General features: G+C 41.2%; 1 protein-coding gene across 4 annotated transcripts in view; it reads left to right on the top strand.

The window, feature by feature from the left end:
- The window catches only part of ATP6V1H (ATPase H+ transporting V1 subunit H), a 129,089-nt gene that overhangs the window by 97,231 nt on the left and 10,235 nt on the right, over positions 1 to 21,623 (top strand). For all 4 annotated transcript variants that reach the window (XM_054498296.2, XM_054498295.2, XM_054498294.2 and 1 more), the window contains one exon: positions 3,561 to 3,674. In XM_054498296.2, the coding sequence (XP_054354271.2) occupies positions 3,561 to 3,674 (114 nt within the window). The remainder of the gene's footprint in view (positions 1 to 3,560; positions 3,675 to 21,623) is intronic.

Genomic DNA, 21,623 nt, shown 5'->3' with positions numbered 1-21,623 from the left:
TATGTTATAGTGTGATATCATTTTAATAGCTTCTAAACAGCCACGTTTAGAATACGAAACAGTAGAATTCTTATGAGGATATTTTATGTAAACTCATCTGAATTATTTATATTAAGATAGAAAAAGACCTTTAGAACAAACAAAAATAGTTCTGTATGTTTTAGAATATTTAAAAGTTTACTCTCAAATTACATTTTTTGGTTTCATCAGCTGCTGCATTCTTTAAATGTATGTACTAGTGCTGAACTTGTTAATCATATTTCAGAATATTCCAAGTTCTTAAAGCTTAACATGCTATTGACTCAACTTGTTTTGAAATATGGTTAGCAAGATTACCCCCATTAGACAATAGCTCCATAAATGAAGTACTTGACTCTAGTTCTAAAAAATCATCAAATATCTTGTCTTTTTAATGATATTTTGTAATCCACCAGCTGGAAAGATTCTTTTCTCACCTTTTTTTCAAGCATTCATGATATTGGGCATTTGTATAATGTGAAAATAATTGGTGCTTCAGTTGCATCTTGAGAAGATGAGAAATGTCTGTTTATTCCAATAGCAGTGTGAGTTTCAGTGGGCCGAGATCATCCACTTGGTATCAGACCCACTGGGCTCTGGGGTGGAGAGTAATAAAATGTAGTTTACTAAATGCTTAAGAAATAAACATAATAGGGTGGGCACGGTGGCTCATGCCTGTAATCCCAGCACTTTGAGAGGCTGAGGCGGGTGGATTACCTGAGGTCAGGAGTTTGAGACCAGCCTGGCCAACATGGTGAAACCCCATCTCTACTAAAAATACAAAAATGAGCTGGGTGTGGTGGTGGGCACCTGTAATCCCAGCTACTCGGGAGACTGATGCAGGAGAATTGCTTGAGCCTGGAAGGCGGAGGTTGCAGTGAGCCGAAATCGTGCCACTGCATTCCAGCTTGGCTGACAAAGCAAGATTCTTGTCTCAAAAAAAAAAAAAAAAAAAAGAAATAAACATAATAATATCAATCATTAAAAGCTTTTCAAAATTTTATTGGCTGGTGGTAATAAGGAACAAGGGTTTAGAATGTCAAAAACACTGCTTTTGCTAGGCAGTATATTTGTTGTGAGAATTACATGAGATGAAAAATATGAACATTTAGCACAGTGCCCAATGTGGGGGAAAGTGCTCACATTTGATATTACTGTAATGGTATGTGAGCTGTATGTTTTTAATCAGTCCTATTTTGCTCACAACATGGCAATTTTCTGAGATTGTATTTTGATCCTCATTATTCACTGGTTCCAGAATTGTGGATTTGCCCACCTACTAAAAAGTTGATTTGCAACAGCCGTGTCAATACTAGAGGTGCTTTTGTAGTTATCCATGGACATGTGTAGAGTGGTGAATAATTGGAGTCGCTAATGGACACATCCCCAGCTGTGGGGGAACAAGGCAGCGTTCTGCCATCCCGTGTTGTTTCTTATGCTAGAAACAAGCGTCCTTTACGTGGTCTGTTTAGTGCCATATTTTTTTTTTTTCATTTTTGTGGGGTTTTGTGTGCGTGTGTGGTGATTTTTCCTGTTTGAAATGGCCCCCAAACCTTTTGCTGGAGTGCTGTGTAATGTTCCTAAGCACAAGAAGGGGCTGTTACGTGCCTATGGAGAAAACTCGTGTGTTAGAGAAGCTTCCTTCAGCCAGGAGCTATGGTGCTGTTGGCTGCTAGCTCAGGCCTCAGAGGCAGTCTAGAGAACAAGCAGCCTGTGACCGTGCTCTGTGAAGCTCAGTGGGACTCCAAAGCTGACTGTGAAAGGACCTTGTCAGCTATTTTAAGGATTTGGGTCCTTTGTTTTATTTTTATTTAAAGAAACAGGGTCTTACCCTGTTGCTCCAGCTGGAGTGCAGTGGTGCAATCATAGCTCACTGTCACCTTGAACTGGGCTCAAACAATCTTCCCACCTCAGCCTCTCAAGTAGCTGGTTCTACAGGTACACACCACCATGCCTGGCTAATTTTTTATTTTAATTTTTTTGTGGGGACAGCATCTCATTGTCTTGTCCAGGCTAGTCTTGAACTCCTGGGCTCAAGCAGTTGCCCCAGCTTGGTCTCCCAAAGTGCTGGGATTACAGGCCTGAGCCGCCGTGCCTGGCCTGAGCCGCCGTGCCTGGCCTGGGTCCTTTTGTTAAGAGAAGTAGAAGCCACTGAATTGTTTTAAGTAGTAAAAATCATGTGCAGAGTTTTGCCAAGATTCCTTTGACTACAGTGAGAATGGGAGGCAGGAGAGCAGCCTGTGTCATCATCGCTGCAGAGCTGGGCTTAGTGTCCTGCAGGGACATAGGCTTTATGTCCTTTAATCATCACAGCAACGCTGTAAAGATATCCTTGTCTTCCCTATTTGTCAGGGAGGAATTTACCAGGTAAAGGACTTGTCTAATTAACATGTTTGATAAATGGCTGAGCTGATATATTAGATAATGTTTTGAAGTACAGTGCCTGGCCTGCAGTAAGCACTCAGTTAATGTTTGATGATAGTTACATTATGTTCTTTTTTTCCCCTCAGTTCAATACATTTTTTTTAAACCATGCTTTAAAGAATAAAATATGAAAAGGTATGCAGATAAAAGCTTCCCTCTCACTCCAATCCCCATCTACTTATTTCTTCCTGACCCCAGAAACCTTACTGATCTGTGAGATTGTCTTAAACCACCAAACACCGTACTGCATTAAGGTGCCACTTGTCACTGACTATATCATAGGTATCCTCCATTAGACAGGACTGGTGGCTGAAGAATGGACAGGGCAGTCCACACTGTCATATGGAAGTTGAGACTCCACAGCTCTGTCTGTTACCACACCTTTGCAAAGGAACAGAGGACCAATTTCTGTGCATGAAGAAATAGCCATTTTTACTTTCCTTTGTGTTTGTAATTAAGTGGATTTTCAGGATGTCAGAAGTGTGGTGATAGAAAGCAGTGTCGGTTGTCAGTCATCTCAGTGCTCTCGAAGATATGAATGTTCTCCTCCATCTCACTGCCCAAGTCACATGGCATATCCCATTGTTATTAGAAAGGGGTGGATATCTTAAAATCAGTAGTCTTTTCCAGGAAATTAGCATGGGTGCTCTTTAACCCCCTGTTCCCTGCTATCCACATCTAAGCCCCTATCTTCACACAGCATGGTCACTGGTGGGCTTGATATTGATTGTATGTTGTTATGAAAATCAGATGGTGTTCAATACTGATATTAAACAAGCAAGAAATACTGATAATAAAAACGTTAATACTCAGCCACTTAGAAAACCATGATCTAAAATACTAGTGCATGGGTGGTATCTAGGCAGATCATACATTTCTGGATTAGAGATGAGAAATGAGAACAACTGTTGGATTTATCATTAGGAATTCAAAAAAGAAAGTATTTGAATACTGTAAATCTGTGGTTCAGGGAAAATGGTGTAAAAAAAAGACACGTTTGGTTTATTTACGTACATTGTTACTTTCCTATTTAGCGTGTTGGTATTTGAGCTGCCTGCTTACAAACTGTGAATTCGAGAGTAATTGCATCTTCCTCACCACGTCTCTCCTGTTTGCAGGGTCATCGAGCAGCTCGGTGGGAAGCAGCTGGTCATGAACCACATGCATCACGAAGACCAGCAGGTCCGCTATAACGCTCTGCTGGCCGTGCAGAAGCTCATGGTGCACAACTGGTATGCCACGGCTTTTTGCTCACACTTATACATTAGTCTGCAAACTCTCACTTGCCATTCTAAAAGTTCTTATGTAAATGCTTTGAATGATCATTTTTAAAATCAGTGATTTTGATTCAAAATTTAGAAATATATTTTAGTAATTCAGAGCAATGACACATTAGTTTTATAAAGACGGACTGCACTAAAGGTCTCAAGGAGTGTATATTCAAAATAATAATTTCAAAAACGACTCCAGAAGTAACTAAAAAGACCCTGTGACTTAAGTCAGTCAGTCCTTTTTGGAGCTGAATGCAGTTGGACTACTGATTCCTTTAGAGACGCCACAATTTTGCAAGGCTTACTATTCAGCATATGGTAAACTGAATGAATTTTACCGATTCACATAAAAACACTAAAAGCTGATGAATCAACTTAGATTCAGCTCTCACATTTCATTCACTATAGTTTTTGCTTTTGAAGTAACTAGAGTTGTGCTTCTTTGTTGCCTGTTTTCATTTTTAAAATAAAAATTAGTGACTTTTTTGTACCCACTTAAAACAAGATCAATTAAAGAGTAACTACTTAGACGTGGTGAGCCCTTTGTGTACATAATAGAAAAAATGAAGATTCCTCTTGGCATAGCTGCTTTTAGCTGTAGATTGGGTGTTCAGTGCCTTCAGCACTATCTTAAACAGTTCAAATGACTCTCCATTCCCCACCCTCTGGAAGGATGCTCTGTTTTTTTGTTAAGGCATCAGGAACAAATATACATTGCTTGTAACTGACAGTAATGCTACCAGCACTTCCAAAGGAGAGGGTTAATGATGCACTAGCATGGGTGCGTTTGAAGATGCAGGCAAATACAGTGTAGGAGAATATCCAGGAATGCTGCTGTGGTATCATGTGTTAAATATTATGTTCCTGCCACTTAACACTTTTATCATAAATAATGACATTTATGTAAATTCTTACAACTGCTTTTTGAGCGCTAGCTTTGTACCCTGATAAGTGTACAAATCTGTACCCTGATAAGTTAAATGATGTTAGGTATGATGAAAGTGGGTGCAACTTTACATAGGATGATTAGAGAAAGCCTTCCTGAGTAGGCCACATAGCTAAGTTGACAACAATGATAAGGAACCAGCCATACAGCTCTATTACTGGGGTGAATAAGCATTTTAGGTGGAGGGAATGAGAGGTGAAAAAGCCATGAAGTAGTAACGAGCTTGGCTTGTTTAAAGCAATGTACAGGGAATTATGTGGTTGTGACACTCAGGGGTGGAGGTGCTACTGGCACCTAGTGGATAGAGACCTGGAGTGCTGGTAATATCCTGTAATGCAGACAGTCCCCAGAATTAAAGAAGTATATGTCAGTGCCGATGTTGGGAATCTCTGATATGAAGGATGGTCAAGGGCAAACTCTGACATGAAGGACGGTACGAGGGGAAAAACATGGTTCAGGAGAGGTAGGCAGAGACCTGATCGTGTAGGGCCTTGTAGGCTATAATTTGACTCCTGTAAGATGAGTTGAAAACCATTGCAAGGATATTAAATAGGGGAATGACAAGATGTGGTTTATGTTTTGAAAGGGTCACTTTGGCTACTGCCTGGAGAATGGATTGTGCAAGGGTAAGTGAGAAAGCATGAAAAGCATTTGAGCTGGTTCTCATGGTAGACCTGGGGCTGAGGTAGTTGGTGGCTTGGCCTAGACGATAAACATTGAGATAAGAAGTAGATGGACTTGGGGTAGATTCAGAGCTAGTGCGGACAGCACTTGATGGGCTGAAAATGTTTTTACTTTTTTCCATAACTTCAGTGCAAGAAGAATGGGATCAAAACAGAAGGTGAAAACCCCAGAATGGTTTTTATCAGTTTAGCAGGAGGAAAAACTTCAGGTCTGTCAGTAAAACATAGGATACACCACTGGATTTCTCTCCTTACTTCACTTTACCCCAAGCTAGATTTTTCAACATAAATCAATTATTTAGTAATTTCATATCTTATGGTTTGTTTATATCTCTTTCAGGAATTTAATTTAAAGGATGTTGGCATTTAATAGAATTTCAGGCCATTGCAACCAGTGAGCTTATAGTTGCCAGATGTTTTTCTAAAGTTTCTGTGAAAGTCAAAGTTTTATTTTTCCATTGTGTTGAAATTAGGGGTATTGAAATACAGTTATTATTTTATTAACTTATTTCTGTTGAAGTCTTTCTTGTTGGGTTAGTGGTTATCTTGTTTTAAAAAATGTATATTCCTAATATGAGAGGCAAGATGTGTGTGAAATAGGATGTTGACCTTTTCCCTTTGCCAGTGGAGGAAATTTTTTAGTTGAGAATTTTTGTTGTTCAGATGATCATGTATTGAAGATGAAATTTTTAAAATTTGACTTTTTTCTTGAATTTAGGAACTTGATGTAGTCTCAGTGCATTTCTCTGTGTGTGATTATAGGAGGAAGAGTATTCTGTCTTTACAGGGAAATACTGGTTTATTTGCTCCTCATGAGAGAGTATTCTTTTTTCCTCTCTCTTTCTAATTATATGGCAAACTTCTTAAATTTTAATGTTTTAACTATGATTATCTCCTTTGCATTTAATGGAGAAGCTTAGTGTTAGTATTTTCCCACACTTCCTTCATAGAGAAATTTTTGTATTAAGGAAGATTAAAATTCACCTGTGATCTCTGTATTTGATTGTGACTTATAAATTTCTGTGGCTCCCTGTGCCAGAGAATGAAAGTTGCTCAAGTAATAACAATTTATTACAATACCAGTTTAATATGAGACTAAATAGAATACCATTTGGAAAGTAATCTTTTGCAAAGTATATCCCCAAATGTAAAAGAGGTTTGGATCGATACCTTTTTTCAGGTAACCTAGTTGTCTATACTAAACTCATAAAGACTACCTTTCTACCTGCCTAAAATAGGGGCTTTTTAACCTAAGGTATGCTACTGGTGTTCTAAAGAGTCTTATAAATTTCTCTAAATTGTTTTCTTTTGTACCAAGTGAAAACTTGAAAATACAGTGCAGTTTTTCTTTTAGCATTGGCTTGATTTAAATGGAAACGAGTTATTATAAATGGTATATTTTAGCCCTCCATAGTGAAATAATTATTTGAACATAATTAAAATGCAAGCACAGATGAAAGCATGAAGGTCTGCGTGACAGGCAGCAGCAGCGGCACTTTGCCTGCATCCCTGGGTTTTTCTGCCCTAAAGGATTTTTAGGTTTTTGATATTGCATTATTCCTGAAGTTTTTGTTTATCAGGTTAAATTGTAACTTTGGATACAATAAAATTAACATTTATTACTTTCTGCCATGAATTTAAAAAATTTTAAGTATAATTTCAAAATTACATTTTAAGTGTAATATATGTTACTTATGAAATCATGGAACCTGGGTCAGATATGGATTTTGATTTTGATTCTGTTATAAGGAGTTAAACATTAAGTTTCTTGATAATGTAGAGATACATTTGAGTTTATATCATATGGAGTATAGAGTTATATAATGGGAAAATACTTATTTAATTATTTTATGATTGATTTCAAAACTGTATCCTTGAATTGTAGGTGTTAGAATACCAGCGTTTCTCCCCTTCCACATCACATCTGTATTTCTGTGGAACAATGGATTATAAATAACCCTGACTGAGAGTGGGTGAGGAGCGGTGGAGGAGGAATAGAGTTGCCGGGGGAAGGAGGGGACAGTGGCACCCACTGGGCGCCCTCAGCTGGGAGGCCTGAGCAGGTCAGTCCTACTCGCGGACCTCCGCAGCTCTCATCTTTTTTGTGCCCACCATGGCACTCCTGGTGCACCCTTTGTTCTTTTGTGCAGTGCTGGATTTTTATATTCATAAATTTGGCAGAATATATAAACAGTGACAACTTAGAGAACTTGTGTATATACACCTAATTCATTCATTTCACATCATAAGATGTCATCGTTTTTCTCCTACAGAATGATTTTAAATGTAATCAGCCTCTAATGCAGAAGCAACGATATGTGCGTATGGACAGCTCAGGACTTCAGGAAAGAAACACTGACTTTTGTAGGTAGAGGATCTCATGTAGAATTTTCTATTTTTGTCTCTAGATTCTTGTTCAGCCCTTTCTTAAGCAGCATAATAAGTTATAAGAGTGTGTTACCATCTAGATTTTTATGCTTAGGTAAATTAATATAACAGAAAAACTCACCAGGCCAAGGGTATGGATGATACTACTTTGTTCTCTGGTGTTTCTATGTGCTTTGCATATTTTAGTTATTCTGTAAGTGCAGAGCCATAAACACAGTGATTAAAATAGTTACTTATGAACTAAAGAAAAAAAAAGCCTCTTATGTGTTTTAGCTAACTTTTAGGATAATAATCAAGTTACCAAAACATTCCACATGATTTTTAATAAACATAACATTTCTAGATTTAACGTTTTCCAGAATTAATTTCTAATTTCTAAATTAGAATTCTAATTTCTAAATTAATTTCTAGATTCTCGTTCTGGGTCTCTGGAATTTTCTAGGTACCTGAAATTTTCTGGGTACCTGGTCTCTTTCTGGGTACCTGGAATTTTCCACATTATTATGATATTTTTAGTGGAGGAACATTTGAAAATGTCTTTAATGTCATATGTTTTCTGTATTTGAAAAAAACAAATATAACTGGATTTTTAAAAATATGAAAACCAATTCTAGGTAAAGAGGAATTTTTTACAGCTGTTATCTCACTATCAACTGGTAATTCAGCCTCCCAATCGAAGGTTGCTGCTGCTTTGCAAGTTAGAAATGTTTCCTAAGACTGTATTAACTTTAACTTTTCTGGACACTCTGCACCACTGAATTACAGTTGATTTGGAAATGCTGGCATAACATAAATCTCAGATTGTTGCAAAGTATCAGCCTAAATAAATATTCAGAAGAGTTGGAAAATAAGCATTTTGACAGTAAAGAAAACCCCTGATGGATAATGTAGTCTGTGGACTTTATAATTAAACATAAAATCAATTACAGGTTTCACACATAGGTACACATGACTAAGTGTGGGGATCTGTGGATCTAGTTCATGTTTTGGTTTTGTTTGCTTACGATTGGCTTTGTAGACAAACAGGTACCTAAAGTGGGATTTAAAGGATCAATAAAGCATAGACGAAAAAAAAGCCTGGTCTAGTAAGGAGAGGTAGAGAAAAATGAATTAACTTGCTTTGGTTTTCATTGCTTTCTCTTCCTTCTGTGGGTGGGGCAGTTACATTTGTGATCACTTGGCATATTTCATTTCATGGGCTTTGTGTGTGTGCGTGCATGTGCACGCTTTTTTTTTTTTTTTTTTTTGAGGCAGAGTCTTGCACTGTCACCTGGGCTGGAGTGCAGTGGCGTGATCTTGGCTCGCTGCAACTTCCACCTCCTGGGTTCAGGCGATTCTCTTGCCTCAGCCTCCCAAGTAGCTGGGATTACAAGTGCCCGCTACCACACCCAGCTAATTTTTTATATTTTTAGTAGAGACGGCACATCTTTTAAATCCAATAAACTCAATAGAATGGTTGGCAGAGTATACTAAAAATTTAATAAAGATTAAGCAAACTTTATATTCACTAAGAGATTTAAGTTTTTGAATTATTTTCTCAGTTTCCCTTTATGTATGTCACCCAGATGTTAAGTCTTGATGGGGGAAAATGTTTCATAGCTAATGGAAATGAATTGACAGGTTTTTGTCACTAGTAAAAACCTGAGGAATTGACCAAAAAGAGGAGGAGGACTATCAGCCTGTTGTCTTAAGAAAGGTACCTTTTGATGTGAATATTCTTTAATTGAATTTTTATTCCATTTAAATTTTAAAAGAATTGTGCAACAGTGCAGCAGTTACATTTTTAAATCTAAATCCTCTTAGATGAATTAGATGAAGTTTGTCATCTGTTTTTACTTACATTTTAAAAAAGGAATTCAGCATAAAGTTGCCAAAGTGTTAGTACAGGGCCAGAGGTTTTCCTAAAAGACCAGATTTCTCCCACCACACTGTATCAGATCTGTACCACATTCTCCTAGAGGCACCTCTCACACTGGTAGGAGCTGTGCTCTTCTTGCCTTATTTTCCTTAAGGGCTAGGCATTTAGAAGCCTGAAATGAAAACAGTCTCTTGGATGACAGTTTTTCCTGCCTTGCTAAATATCCCAGAAATGTATTCTGAGAAAACATTTCAGTGTCTGGTTTGAACACTATGCTGTTCCATTTGTATCCACCTCTTTTCTCAGTTAAGAGAGTTATGGGAGTGTTTACTTTTATCTCTGTAATTGTCTCTAATTACAGGCAGGAATACTTGTTAGAAAATTCAATTTGTGCTAAAGTAGAGAAATACAAAGTAGAAAATAAAGGCATAGCACACAATTTCAGTGCACTGTCATAGCAGGACCAGCCGCAGACAAAACCCCTTAGATACCAGGTTAAAGAAGGAAGTGGCTTTATTCGGCTGGGAGCTTTGGCAGACTTGCGTCCCAAAAACCGAGCTCTCTGAGAGAGAAATGCCTGCCCTTTTAAGGGCTTACAGCTCTAAGGGGGTCCATGTGAAAGGGTTGTGATCAATTGAGCAAGCAAGGGGTATGTGGCTGGGGCTGCATGCATCAGTAATCGAGACAGAACAGAACAGAAAGTTTCACAGTGCTTCCTTATATAATGCCTGGAATCTATAGATAATACAGTGGTTAGGTCAGGGGTTGATTTTTAACTACCAGACCAGGCCTGGGGTGTGGCGCCGGGCTGTCTGACTATTGATTTCATTTTTGCCTTTCTTTAACTTTTATTTCCTCTTTCTTTTTCTGAGGTATGAGACAATAAGAGAGGTGGTCTCCTTCCTTATTCCCCCCTGTGAGAATCTCACTTATTAGTGGGAGTTTTCATTCTCATTTTCACTACTTAGGTCTTCCTGCAAGACAGATTGATAATGATTCATGTAATACCATTTGTGCCGAGGTTTTCTGATGAACTAAGGTAGCAACAAAACTTTTTATTATTTGAAGGAGCAAGGGTAATACAGCAGCAAGCAAGTTCTTATTACTAGCAATACACTTACAATGAGGGTTTTAAATTCTTCTATAGCTGGAAACTATTTTTTAAATAAAGACTTAGGATTAAACTTGTGCCAAAGCTGTACAGGCACATGTGCCAACTTTGTCATGTCTCTAACTATATTTTTGACTACTTGCCCTTGATCATCTGTGTGCAGACAGCAATTGGTTAGGTTGAATTTTCCACAGATTTCTCCTTCAGCTGCTAGTAAATAGTCTAGGGCCAATCTATTCTGATAGATGGCATTTTTCATTTGGGTTTCTTGCCGGGCTAAAATGGTCAAAGCTCTGCCAGTTTTATTAGTGATTATTTCTAAGATGGCCTGCAACTGTATGATTTGATTGAGCATGTAGATGGGGGTTTGGCTTTTAATAATGGAAGTTTTTAACAGCTAGATGCTTGAACTTGTGGGCGTCTGTTTGGGGAAAGAATTAGTCAAAGTTATTTTGAGGCATTAACTTTTTTGCTTCCTAAGGCCATTGGTCTCCTGTCTTAGTCTTTCTACAAACATAACATGGCCTAGGCTGCCAGTAATGTTTTTAGCTAAGGGAGGAGGCTCTGGTAACTTTTGGTTTATATGCTTAAAGAATGACTTAAAGACTTGGAAATGCTGCTGGGCCAGATGGGTCTGGGTTCTTTGACTAAGTAGTATGTCTACAGTGGGGACACTTTTATATAGGTGCTAGCAAGGACAAAAGAGGTCCTTACCTGGGAAAAAGATTGAGTACAGTGACAGAACAATAGTAAAACAGTATACAAGAATACTACTAGTCCTAAAATTTCTAACTATATTACTTGTTTGATGAGTCCTCAAGCTTCGGCTATGCGTAGACTAGTCAGCTTCTGGTGTGTGACTAGAGCAGGGCTTGTTGTTTCCTCAGCAGCAGCTCAGTCTTGTCTTAGGATTAGCTGGGTTGGATGATCTGAGTCCTTTTGGCTGGTTCACTTGTCCTGAGATGCCGGTCGGTGTTAGCCGACTGTGGTGGATCCAAGACACAACACCTGCAACTTTAACAGCAGTGGGAGTGGACAAGATTACAGTATAGGGCCTATCTTATATGGATCCTAGAGAAATTAGATTTTACTTTTTAACCTAAACAGAGTCACCAGATTTAAAGGAGTGTCAGGCTTATAGGCATTTTTATGTACTTAATTATGAACATTTTGTATGGCTATTCCTAAAGCCTGCATTTGCTTTTTTTAAGGTTAATTCCCCTAGTTCCTGGAGGTTGCTTTTAATATGGGGGACTTATGATTTGCGGGGTGGCCGACTGAACAGAATCTTATAGGGCAAGTACCTAGTTTGTTTGGTGGGGATGCACCTGACTTGGAGGAGGACCATAGGCAAAAACTTGATTTTATTTTAAATGAATTTCCTGGCAATATTTCTTCAGTAGCTGCTTGAGTGTCCAGTTTATGTGTTTTACCTTTTTCTGAGCTTTGTGGCCGGTAGGCAGCATGTAGTTTTCATGTGATCTTTAATACCTTCGCTGTTTTCTGTACCAAGTCAGCTACAGACACCAGCCCGTTATCTGAGGCAATTCATAAGGGCGGTCCAAATCTAGGAATAAGATCTCGGAGAAGCACATGGGTTACTTTACAAGCTTTTTCAGTTTGTATTGGATAAGCCTCCACCCACCCAGAGTAGGTACACACAAGAACTAGTAAATACTTGTTACCTCCACATTTTGGCATTTCTGTGAAGTCCACCTGGAGATCTTCAAAGGGGGCTGTTCCATAAGCTAGTATGCCGGGCAGAACGGCTGGACCTTGCCTCGCATTGTGCTGCTGGCAGGTAATACATCACTGTGCCACTGTTTTGGCAAGGGCTGATGAATGTGAGATGTAGAATAACTGGCCTAACAACTTTTTAAGTGACTCTTGGCCTAGGTGGGTGGTCTCATGCACAGCCAGTACAACTGTGGCTCCTCGCAGTTGTGGCACAGCTATCCTTTTATCCAGTAACCGGATCTATCCTTCTTCTATTATTTGTCCTCATTCTGTCTGGAAAAAGTCCTTTTTTTTCATTAGAATAAGTAGGTACACGTCAGGTGCTTGAGGGAGAAGGGGGGCTGTGACTGTCGCCCGGTAGTGGGTGGATGCAGCTTTCCGAGCCTCTGAGTCAGCCCAGGAGTTCCCTAAAGCAATTTAGTGGAAGCGTGCTACTGTCCCCTGCAGTACATCTGCAGTGCATGACTGCCACCTTTTGGGGCCTCTACGCTGCTTCTAGTAGTTGCAAGATTTCTTGCTGATGTTTTATGTCTTTTCCTCCGGAGTTTAACAAGCCTTTTTCTTTGTATAATGCCCCATGTACTTGGAGGGTTAAGAAGGCATACCGAGAGTCAGTGTAGATGTTCACAGTCTTAGCTACACTTAGTTCTAAAGCCTGAATTAAAGCAGTGAGTTCATCCTTCTGGGCTGAAGTACCCTGGGGCAATGATTGGGCTTCAGTGACAGTATCCAGGGTTACCACTCAATATCCCACACATTTTTCTCCTTGTGGGTTGACGAAGCTGCTTCCGTCCACTTACAGTTCCCAGTCCACTGATGCCTAAGGCTGGTGCCAGAGGTCAGGTCTGCTAGAGTAAACTGAGTCTAGCACCTCTACACAGTTATGCTCGACAGGGCTTTCTGATACTGAGAGCAAGGTGATGGGGTTCAGGGTGTTACAAACTTCAGTGGTTATGTGGGGATTTTCACAGAGCAAGCCTTGGTACTTGGTTAGTCTAGCATTCGTTAGCCAATGATGTCCTTTGGTATTCATTAAAGTCACCACAGCACTGGGGGGCTTTTATGTTCAGGTTTTGCCCAAGAGTCAGTTTATCTGCTTTTTGTTCTAGCAGGGCAGTTGCTGTTAAGGCCCTCAAACATGGGGGCAACCTTTAGAAACCCCATCTAGTTGTTTAGAGAGGTAGGCCACCAGCCTCGGCCAGGGCCCCACAGTCTGGGTCAAAACCTCAACTGCCATTTTTTCTCTCTGATGCATATAGTGTAAATGGCTTTGTCAGGTCAGGCAGACCCAGGGCTGGGGCTGACATGAGTTTCTCTTTTAACTCACAGAAGGCTTGCTGCTGTTGAGACCCCTATTCAAAAGGTTCCTGGTTGCCTCCCTTTGTGACTTGGTACAGAGGTTTGGCCAGTACTGCCAAGTTTGGGATCCATAACCTGCAGAACCCCCACAGCTCCTAAGAATTCTCTCACCTGCCTTCTGGTCTTAGACTCCGGTAGGTTGCAAATGACCTGCTTTCTTTCTGATCCTGGGCTGCGCTCCCCCTGTCGGATAGTAAATCCTAGGTAGTGTACCTGCTGTCTGCAGATCTGGGCTTTCTTTTTGGACACCTTATACCCACAGTCCTCCAGGTGATGGAGCAGGCCATCTGTTCCTTTGGCACACCCGACTGCTGTGGGGTGTCCCAGCAGGAGGTCGTCGACACACTGGAGCAGCACACAGGCTAGGTCTCTGGCGTGAAACTTGCAGGTCTTGAGCCAGGGCCTCCCAGAAGATAGTGGGGGAGTTCTTGAACCTTTGGGGAAGCCAGGTCCAAGTGTACTGAGTGGTGACACCTGACCCTGGATCTTCCCGCTGGAAAGCAAACAATTTCTGGCTCTCAGGAGCTAGTCTGATGCTAAAGAAAGCATCCTTCAAGTCCAGGCAGGTGAACCAGCTGTCCTCAGTACATGAGCAGCTGGTGGCAGTCAGCCTAAGTAGGGTTATGAGTCTGGATAATAGTTTAGAGCAAATTAATTAAGGCTTGAGGCTTTTTAGTATAAGATGGGGTATTCTTTCAATTGAGGAGATCAGCAGAGGTGAAGGGTTGATACACAAAGGCACACCTTTCTACCATATGCCCGTCCTTGTCTACCTCAGTATATTGCTGCTCCGTCAGGGGCATTTGCATAGCTTGAGCACGGCCAGATTTGAGACTGCCCGCTTGACTATCTTGACTTCCTTCCCTGGCCTCTCGAGGCTCTGATCCTCCCCTTTGAGGTGAGACCTGGGGCGTGTTAGCTCCTGAACCTGATTCCTGGGGGGCTGCTGGCCTCGGTAAAGCAGGGGTAGGCTGGGACATATGGAGGGAGAATTTCTGTTACCTCTGGCGGCTCCTGCAAAACTGGTTTCTCTTGTTGTTTCTGGGATTTCTTCTTTTAATTCTGTGTCTGCTGGCGAAGCTGCTCTTACTGTTATTTTTTTGTTTGTTTGTTTTTTTGCAATAAGCTGTTAAACAGGGCTGGATCTATGCTGGTTTTGTCTATATTATGTTTAACTGTGAGTCAATATAAAGGAATTTGGTCTGGGTACACTGGCTCCGACCCCGTCACCACCTGAAATACATGGCCAATTGTTCCCTGTCTGTAATTCTTTCTGTTGGCCATCCAACACCAAAAGGGCAATTCTAATTTACATTCACAGAGAGTTCTCAACCTGTGGGGGGTTAACTTAACTCTATAATCCCCTGCACAACCTTTTTTAAGGTTCTGTAACATGCACTTTAATAGAGTAAGTTTTGGATGTTTTGATGACTTTTTTCTTATTTTTTTATATATGTATATTTTTTAACATAGTTTCTAGCGGAGTGGGCTTACTTTCTGTCTAACTTATTTTTTATTTTTATTTTTTGAGACAAAACAACACTCACACTACAAGAAGGAAAGGGTAAAAGGTCACTCGTCTGATTCACACTAAATCAAAATTAAAACCAAAGCCAAAGTGTCGATAAAGGCATGCCTGTTCATCAAGCAATTCAAACCAAGTCAAAATCAAAAACAAAATCAAAGTGCCAATAAAGGCACACTGTGGGTGATCAGGCCACGCTTCCACTCAAATGGAGTGGGCAAGTTCCTAAGACCAGTCTTAACCGTATTCCAGATGTCCAACTCCAAGCGTCAGTTCCTTCGCAGTGTTCAGCCACTGCGTTGATCCTCCGTGGGGGACTGCCGTGCACCGCTCTGATGAGGTGTTCTACTAGGACAAATGCCTACCCCGGAGCGCTGTCAGGATCTGTGTCGCTCAGGCTGGCTGGAGTCCCCCCCAGGGATGCTCCAGAGGGCAGGCCTAAGCCACCTAAGGGGCTGCCTCTACCATCTGTTAATTACCTCGCTTCCTGGTCAGGGAACCAAGAAATGTAGCAGGACGAGCTGCAGACAAAACCCCTCTGACACCAGCTTAAAGAAGGAAGTGGCTTTATTCGGCCAGGAGCTTCAGCAGACTTGCGTCCCGAAACCGAGCTCCCCAAGAGAGAAATGCCTGCCCTTTTAAGGGCTTACAGCTCTAAGGGGGTCCATGTGAAAGGGTCATGATCAACTGAGCAAGCATGGGGTACGTGGCTGGGGCTGCATGCATCAGCAATCAAGACAGAACAGAACAGAACAGAAAGTTTCACAATGCTTCCTTATACAGTGCCTGGAATCTATAGATAATACAGTGGTTAGGTCAGGGGTTGATTTTTAACTACCAGACCAGGCCTGGGGTGTGGTGCCAGGCTGTCTGACTATTGATCACATTTTTGCCTTTCTTTAGCTTTTACTTCCTCTTTCTTTTTCTGAGATATGAGACAATAAGAGAGGTGGTCTCCTTCCTTATCGTGAGAGCTGTGACAGAAGTGTATGTAGATGTCACAGGAGCTTGGGAACAGGCGGGATCAGGCAGTGCTAGAGGTGTTAAGGGTTAAGGAGTGAGTTGGTGGAGATGTGGCTGGGGTACCAGGAGGACTTCAGGCAAAGGCACCCTGTGAGCACGCTGTGTGTCAGGAGTCACAGCAGTGTTGTCAGAAGTGGAACTGGGATTCTAGCAGTAGTGGAACTAACACCAGAAGGCATCCTTTGAAGTCGCGTGAAGGCTTAATAAGATTACAGTCACCTGAATGTTAATTTTACTTCTTTTTGGATTTTTATTTTAATAAGTAAGGGATTTATCTTTCTCATGTCACGTGGACTGTGGATGTCGGTGAGTCCAGAGCCCAACAAAATCATGAAAGAGCCAGAGTCCTTCACCCTACTGCTCCCCTCCCCACAGTATGGTGCTTTTGTCCTCCTGGTTGAGGTGGAAAAGGGAAGAGTGGAAAGAAAAAATGTTCTCCTGAGTCTTTGTTTTTGAGTTTTTTAATTGGAAAGAATTTTAACTACTGAAAAGCTGCTTTCATCTGTAGTCACCAGCTTTGACATTATGCTGCATTTGTATGTGTTCTCTTTCTCTCTCTTTCTGAGCTGCTTGAGAATAAGTGGCAGACATTATGACCCTGCAGCCCTGAATACGTGGGCACAGATCTCCTCAGAAGTAGGATATTCTCTTCTGAGGAGGTCCATTGATGCAATATATAGTGTGTACTCAGACTCATGGTTTTGGTAAAATTGATTCTTAAATGATAATCTAAAAAAACTTTGCAATATTTTAATAAATTCAAGAAGCTATACCTTAAGAAATAATGTAAATGATCTATTATAGAAACAAGTTAGCCACTAGAAGATCCATCAGAACAAAACAGGAATGTAATTGATACTGCTAGTGAGAATACCTTAGTTGAACTAAGTCTAAACATGTTTTTCTTGTTCTTCTCCAAGAACAGTTTGTTTACAAGAAACAAATACCTACCGAAGTTAGCTTAAATATAAGGAGACATGTGACAAGGATATCAGGTGGCTCACACAATCTAAGTTAAGCGAAGTCACACAGTCCACTGAAACTGGAGACCAGAAAGCTGGCGGGAAGCGAGGCAGGTGGTAGTGTTTTCCACCTCCCATTCTCGCGTGGTTTCTACATTCATAGCCAGGCTGCTCACTTCTTCTCTGTAGACTGCTTTTCCTGCGCAAGACCCTGTCATGATTGCTCTAGAGGCACAGGCTGAGCTGTGTCATCATGATGTTCTAGCTCAGCTTTCCACATCAGCTGGCATGGTTTGGGTATGCCCTTCCAAATTCCTGGGTGCAGGAAGCTCCCTTGCTTCCTGCCTGGCCTGTTCATTGGCCAATTGTCTCTCCTTTACCTGCTGAGTGAAGCCAGAGTGGGAGGATGACCTGGGCTAGTACAGTGCCTGAGCATTCCTCCGAGGACTTTGAAGGACTTCTACAGAGCTGTGGCTGGACTTTCTGCCCTGTCTGCAGGGCAGTTCTCCTGGTGGCCTTGGACAGACCCAATTCTGTCTCCTTTCTCACTTGTAGTTTACAAGAATAACTGTAGATATGCTGGGAGTGTAATATCCCCAGATAGGGAAGGACAGCCTGGAATAGCCTGGGCTCCATTCCACACTCCCTTCCTCCCCACAGCAGGGTGAGCTTCAGCACATTAGCCCAGCACATCATGTGGCCCCCAGGGTGTAAAACTCAGGGTGGGCTACTTCCTGGGGTCCTTCAGCTGCCTTAGAAGTGAGGCATGGACAGATGAGACTTCATCTGCCCTGGGCTGCTTTCTTGCACGTTGGGGGACTGGCTTGCCATGGATCCCAGGCCTCTGTTGTCCCTTGCTGCCTATCTGTAAGTAATAAATCTGCTTCATATAGCCTCTTGTGTGTGGGTGTTCTGTTTCTCCAAATTCAGCCAAGTTGGTAACCAGTGCACAGTGAACCTGTTTCATATTTTCTTCTTCCTCTCTTCCAAAATACCAACTTCACTTTTTTCTGGTCTGGTCGTCCTAATTTTAAAGACAAAAATATAACTTAAAAAAAAAAACAACCAAAAACTGGGCTGGCCAAAAAAAACATGTGGTGCTAGTCTCTTATGTTTGGTGTGGGGAGGTTTGAGGAGGGCAGCTGCTCTGGCCCAAAGGTTTTCAGCCTCTGCCCTCGAATCTCCAGCTGTCAGTCATCATCCAAGAGCGGAACTGGAACCACAAGACTAATTGTATTAATTATTAATTTGTTCATTAAAGGTTTATTGAGCACTTGTTTTGTGTCCGGTCCTGTTCTAGGCTATGGTGATGTATGTTTCTGCCCTCATGGAGCTAGAGACTGTTAGTGGGAGGACCGACAAGTACAGAAAATGACAGCACAGTGTGTTGCATGCTTAGATAGGACCGAGCTCCTCATCCCTTGGGGAAAGATGAGTGAAGCGTTTATCTTGGTTCTGGTAAAATCAGGACTGTCTTCCTGGAGGCAGGCGGCCTGTGCTGAGGCCTTAAGCAGGAGCTGACACATGTGATGAGGAGGAGGAGGGCGGGGCTTTGTGCTTTGCTGGCCCTCTGTTAGCTCACACTTGGTGCCCACCTCAAGGTAGCACCTAACAAATACTGTCTAGTGGATGGCGTTGCCAGAAGGGACAAAGCAGGGGATCTGCATGGAATTCTGTTGCCTAGAGGAGCACAGCCCTGTGAAATTGTAATGCGAGCGACACAGGAGAGATGTAAAAATTTCAAGTAGCCATATTTTGAAAAGTTAAAAAAAGTGAAGTTAATTTTAATAATATTTTATTTCACCCAATATTTCTACATTATTTCAGCGAGTAATTGGTGTAAAATTTTCTAATGAGATATTTTCCATTTTTTTCACACTGAGTCTGAAAAATCTGGTAATTGTTTTACACTCAGCACAGCTCAGTCTGCATGTGCCCCCTTCCTGGGGCTCAGTAGCCACCCATGCCGAGTGGCTCTTGGCCCCTGTAAGGCTGAGGATGGAGGCTGAAGGGGTGAGTTGGGAGAGATGTGGCTGCTGAGGTAGGGGAACCTTCCTTGTCACATTAAGGAGTATGGACGTTTTCCCGGAATAATGGAAGCAATTAGAGGACTGAACAGGGGGCTACCGTGAGAAGGTTTGTGTTTGACGTCACCCTGCCTGCTGCGTGGCAAGTTTAGAGGCAAGGAAACAAGGTGGGAACTCTTAGATCACTCTAGAGATGAGGCAGTTGTTCCCTAAGTAATAATGGTGATAGCAAGGACAGAGGAAAGAAGACCAGTTTTTTTAGTTATTAAAAATATGGAAGTGACAGGACTTAATGATTGCATGGAGCTGATGGCGAATGAGTCACATCAGGATTGGCAGTCTGGCTTCCGACCTGCAGCTGGATGTGTTCCATTGACTCACACAGGAATGTAGATGGAGGAACAGGATTGGGGTGGCACTGAGGAGTTCATTTTTTAGACACATTGAATTTTATGTTTCTGCATTCTAGCCAAGGAGAAATTCAAAAGCTGGAAATATAGGTTTGGAGTTCAGGAGTAAGATGTAAGCTACAGCGAGATATTTAAAGTAATCAGTGGAGTGAGAGTGGAAGTCGTGGAAGGGGATGAAATTACCTGAAAAAGTATGTATAGAACAGGAGCTCTTCACTGGGGAGGTTTTGGATTAACTCCCTGAAATTGTATGCAGTAGGGGAAGAGCCCATGCTTTCCACAGGAGTCTCAAAGAGCTGTGTGATCCAAGAAAGGCTGAGAACCGCCTGCTGCCATGGACTGTTGACAAAACATGGAATGGGCTGACAGAAGAGGAGTAGATTTTACCCAGGGAGGGTGGCGTGGTAGCAGTTAAGACCTTAACTGCTTAACTCTGAGGAGAACTGGCTGGAAAATTAGGTGAAAACCAGGAACATGTGCTGTTAGGGAAGGAAAGGAAAACAAGTATATTTCAGGAAGGATGGAGTAATGGTGAGCAGTGTAAAATAAGCTGAGAGGACGAGGAAGGAAGGACTGAAAAGTATGCAGTGGGTGCAGCAGCGAGAAGGCGATTGGCCACCTGGGCCAGGTAACTGATGGAGGCAAGGCCCTGAAGAGCCAGGATGGGATGGTTACTTAGGGAAAGTAACCAGGTGGGACTGTCTACCATTAAAAGCGTAGAAAACTTGCCTGCCGACACTCCTTCTACTAGTGAGACTGAAACAGCTGTCCAGACTAGCTCAGATCAACTGACTTAGCAAATACATGTTTATTGAAAGGAATTGCTAATTCAGGGGTGGGGTGAGGTGTCCAATTCGTGCCGAGTAAGTGTTTTCCTCATAACTACAGATTTGACTTGTTATGGTCTAAACTTGTGATTTGGGAGTGGAAGTGGGGCTAGATAGTGGGGAGGAAGCAGAACCATTCTTTAAACATGGTCAGAGTATTCCCTGGTCTTTCTCCATGATCTGTGTGCCACAGATAGCAGGAGGGAGCGGAGGGAGACAGTCCTATTTCAGATGATGGGAGGGAAGAGAATTAGCATTATTGAGGCACTAACAAGGGATGTTATCTTTTGAATCTTTACACATCTCTACAGTAGATGGGTAGATGTTCTCCTGTTTAGAGATACTTCTCTTTTTTATGCCTTAGGGTTTCAAATATAGAGAACTAACTTGGTGGTGATAGAATGTATTTGTTGTTTGAATCTCTGTTCTTCAAATAATGTTCTGAAGTTCCTCTGGGTAGCAGGGTAGAATAGTATCTATTCAGAACTTGATAGTCATGATTTACTTTAATCTTGTTGAAACTTTGTTGAAATCTCTGTCAAAATCAAAAATTTTAAGTACCTTAGATTTAAAATATTATATACTTAAAAAAATTGTTACTGTATAAGAATAGTCTTTTCATAATGTGGCAGCTAAGGACCAGTTAGTTTCCCGAAATAAATTTTTAATTTGAAGCTTTAAGGGAAAAAAGCTTCCAATTTGGAAAAAATTGTTAGAAATTATTTTGCCATTATGTTAAATGAGAGCAAATATAAAGTATGGGTATATAATCAAGGTTGATTATTAAATATAAAAATAGATGTATAGGAATGTCTATACAGCAGTTTACTGTTGTTGAAAGTGTTCTTATTTGTGTCATAGCACTAGAAAGAGTAACAACTTTTTCAAAGAATAGGCAACTATTAGAGTGGCTTGTATTAATGTTTTTAATGGAATAATCTTTGGATAGTTTTGAGTATAAGTTGTCTAAAATGTTTAAAACAGAGTTTTGATTTATTTTACATTTTGCTAATTAAAAATTTTGCCTAGTTTTTTCCCACTAAATGATTTCTTG

Source organism: Pongo pygmaeus, chromosome 7, assembly GCF_028885625.2.
Source record: "Pongo pygmaeus isolate AG05252 chromosome 7, NHGRI_mPonPyg2-v2.0_pri, whole genome shotgun sequence".
Classification (NCBI taxonomy): domain Eukaryota; kingdom Metazoa; phylum Chordata; class Mammalia; order Primates; family Hominidae; genus Pongo; species Pongo pygmaeus.
The sequence above is the reverse complement of the archived record's forward strand: the minus strand, read 5'-3'. Positions and strand labels throughout refer to the sequence as shown.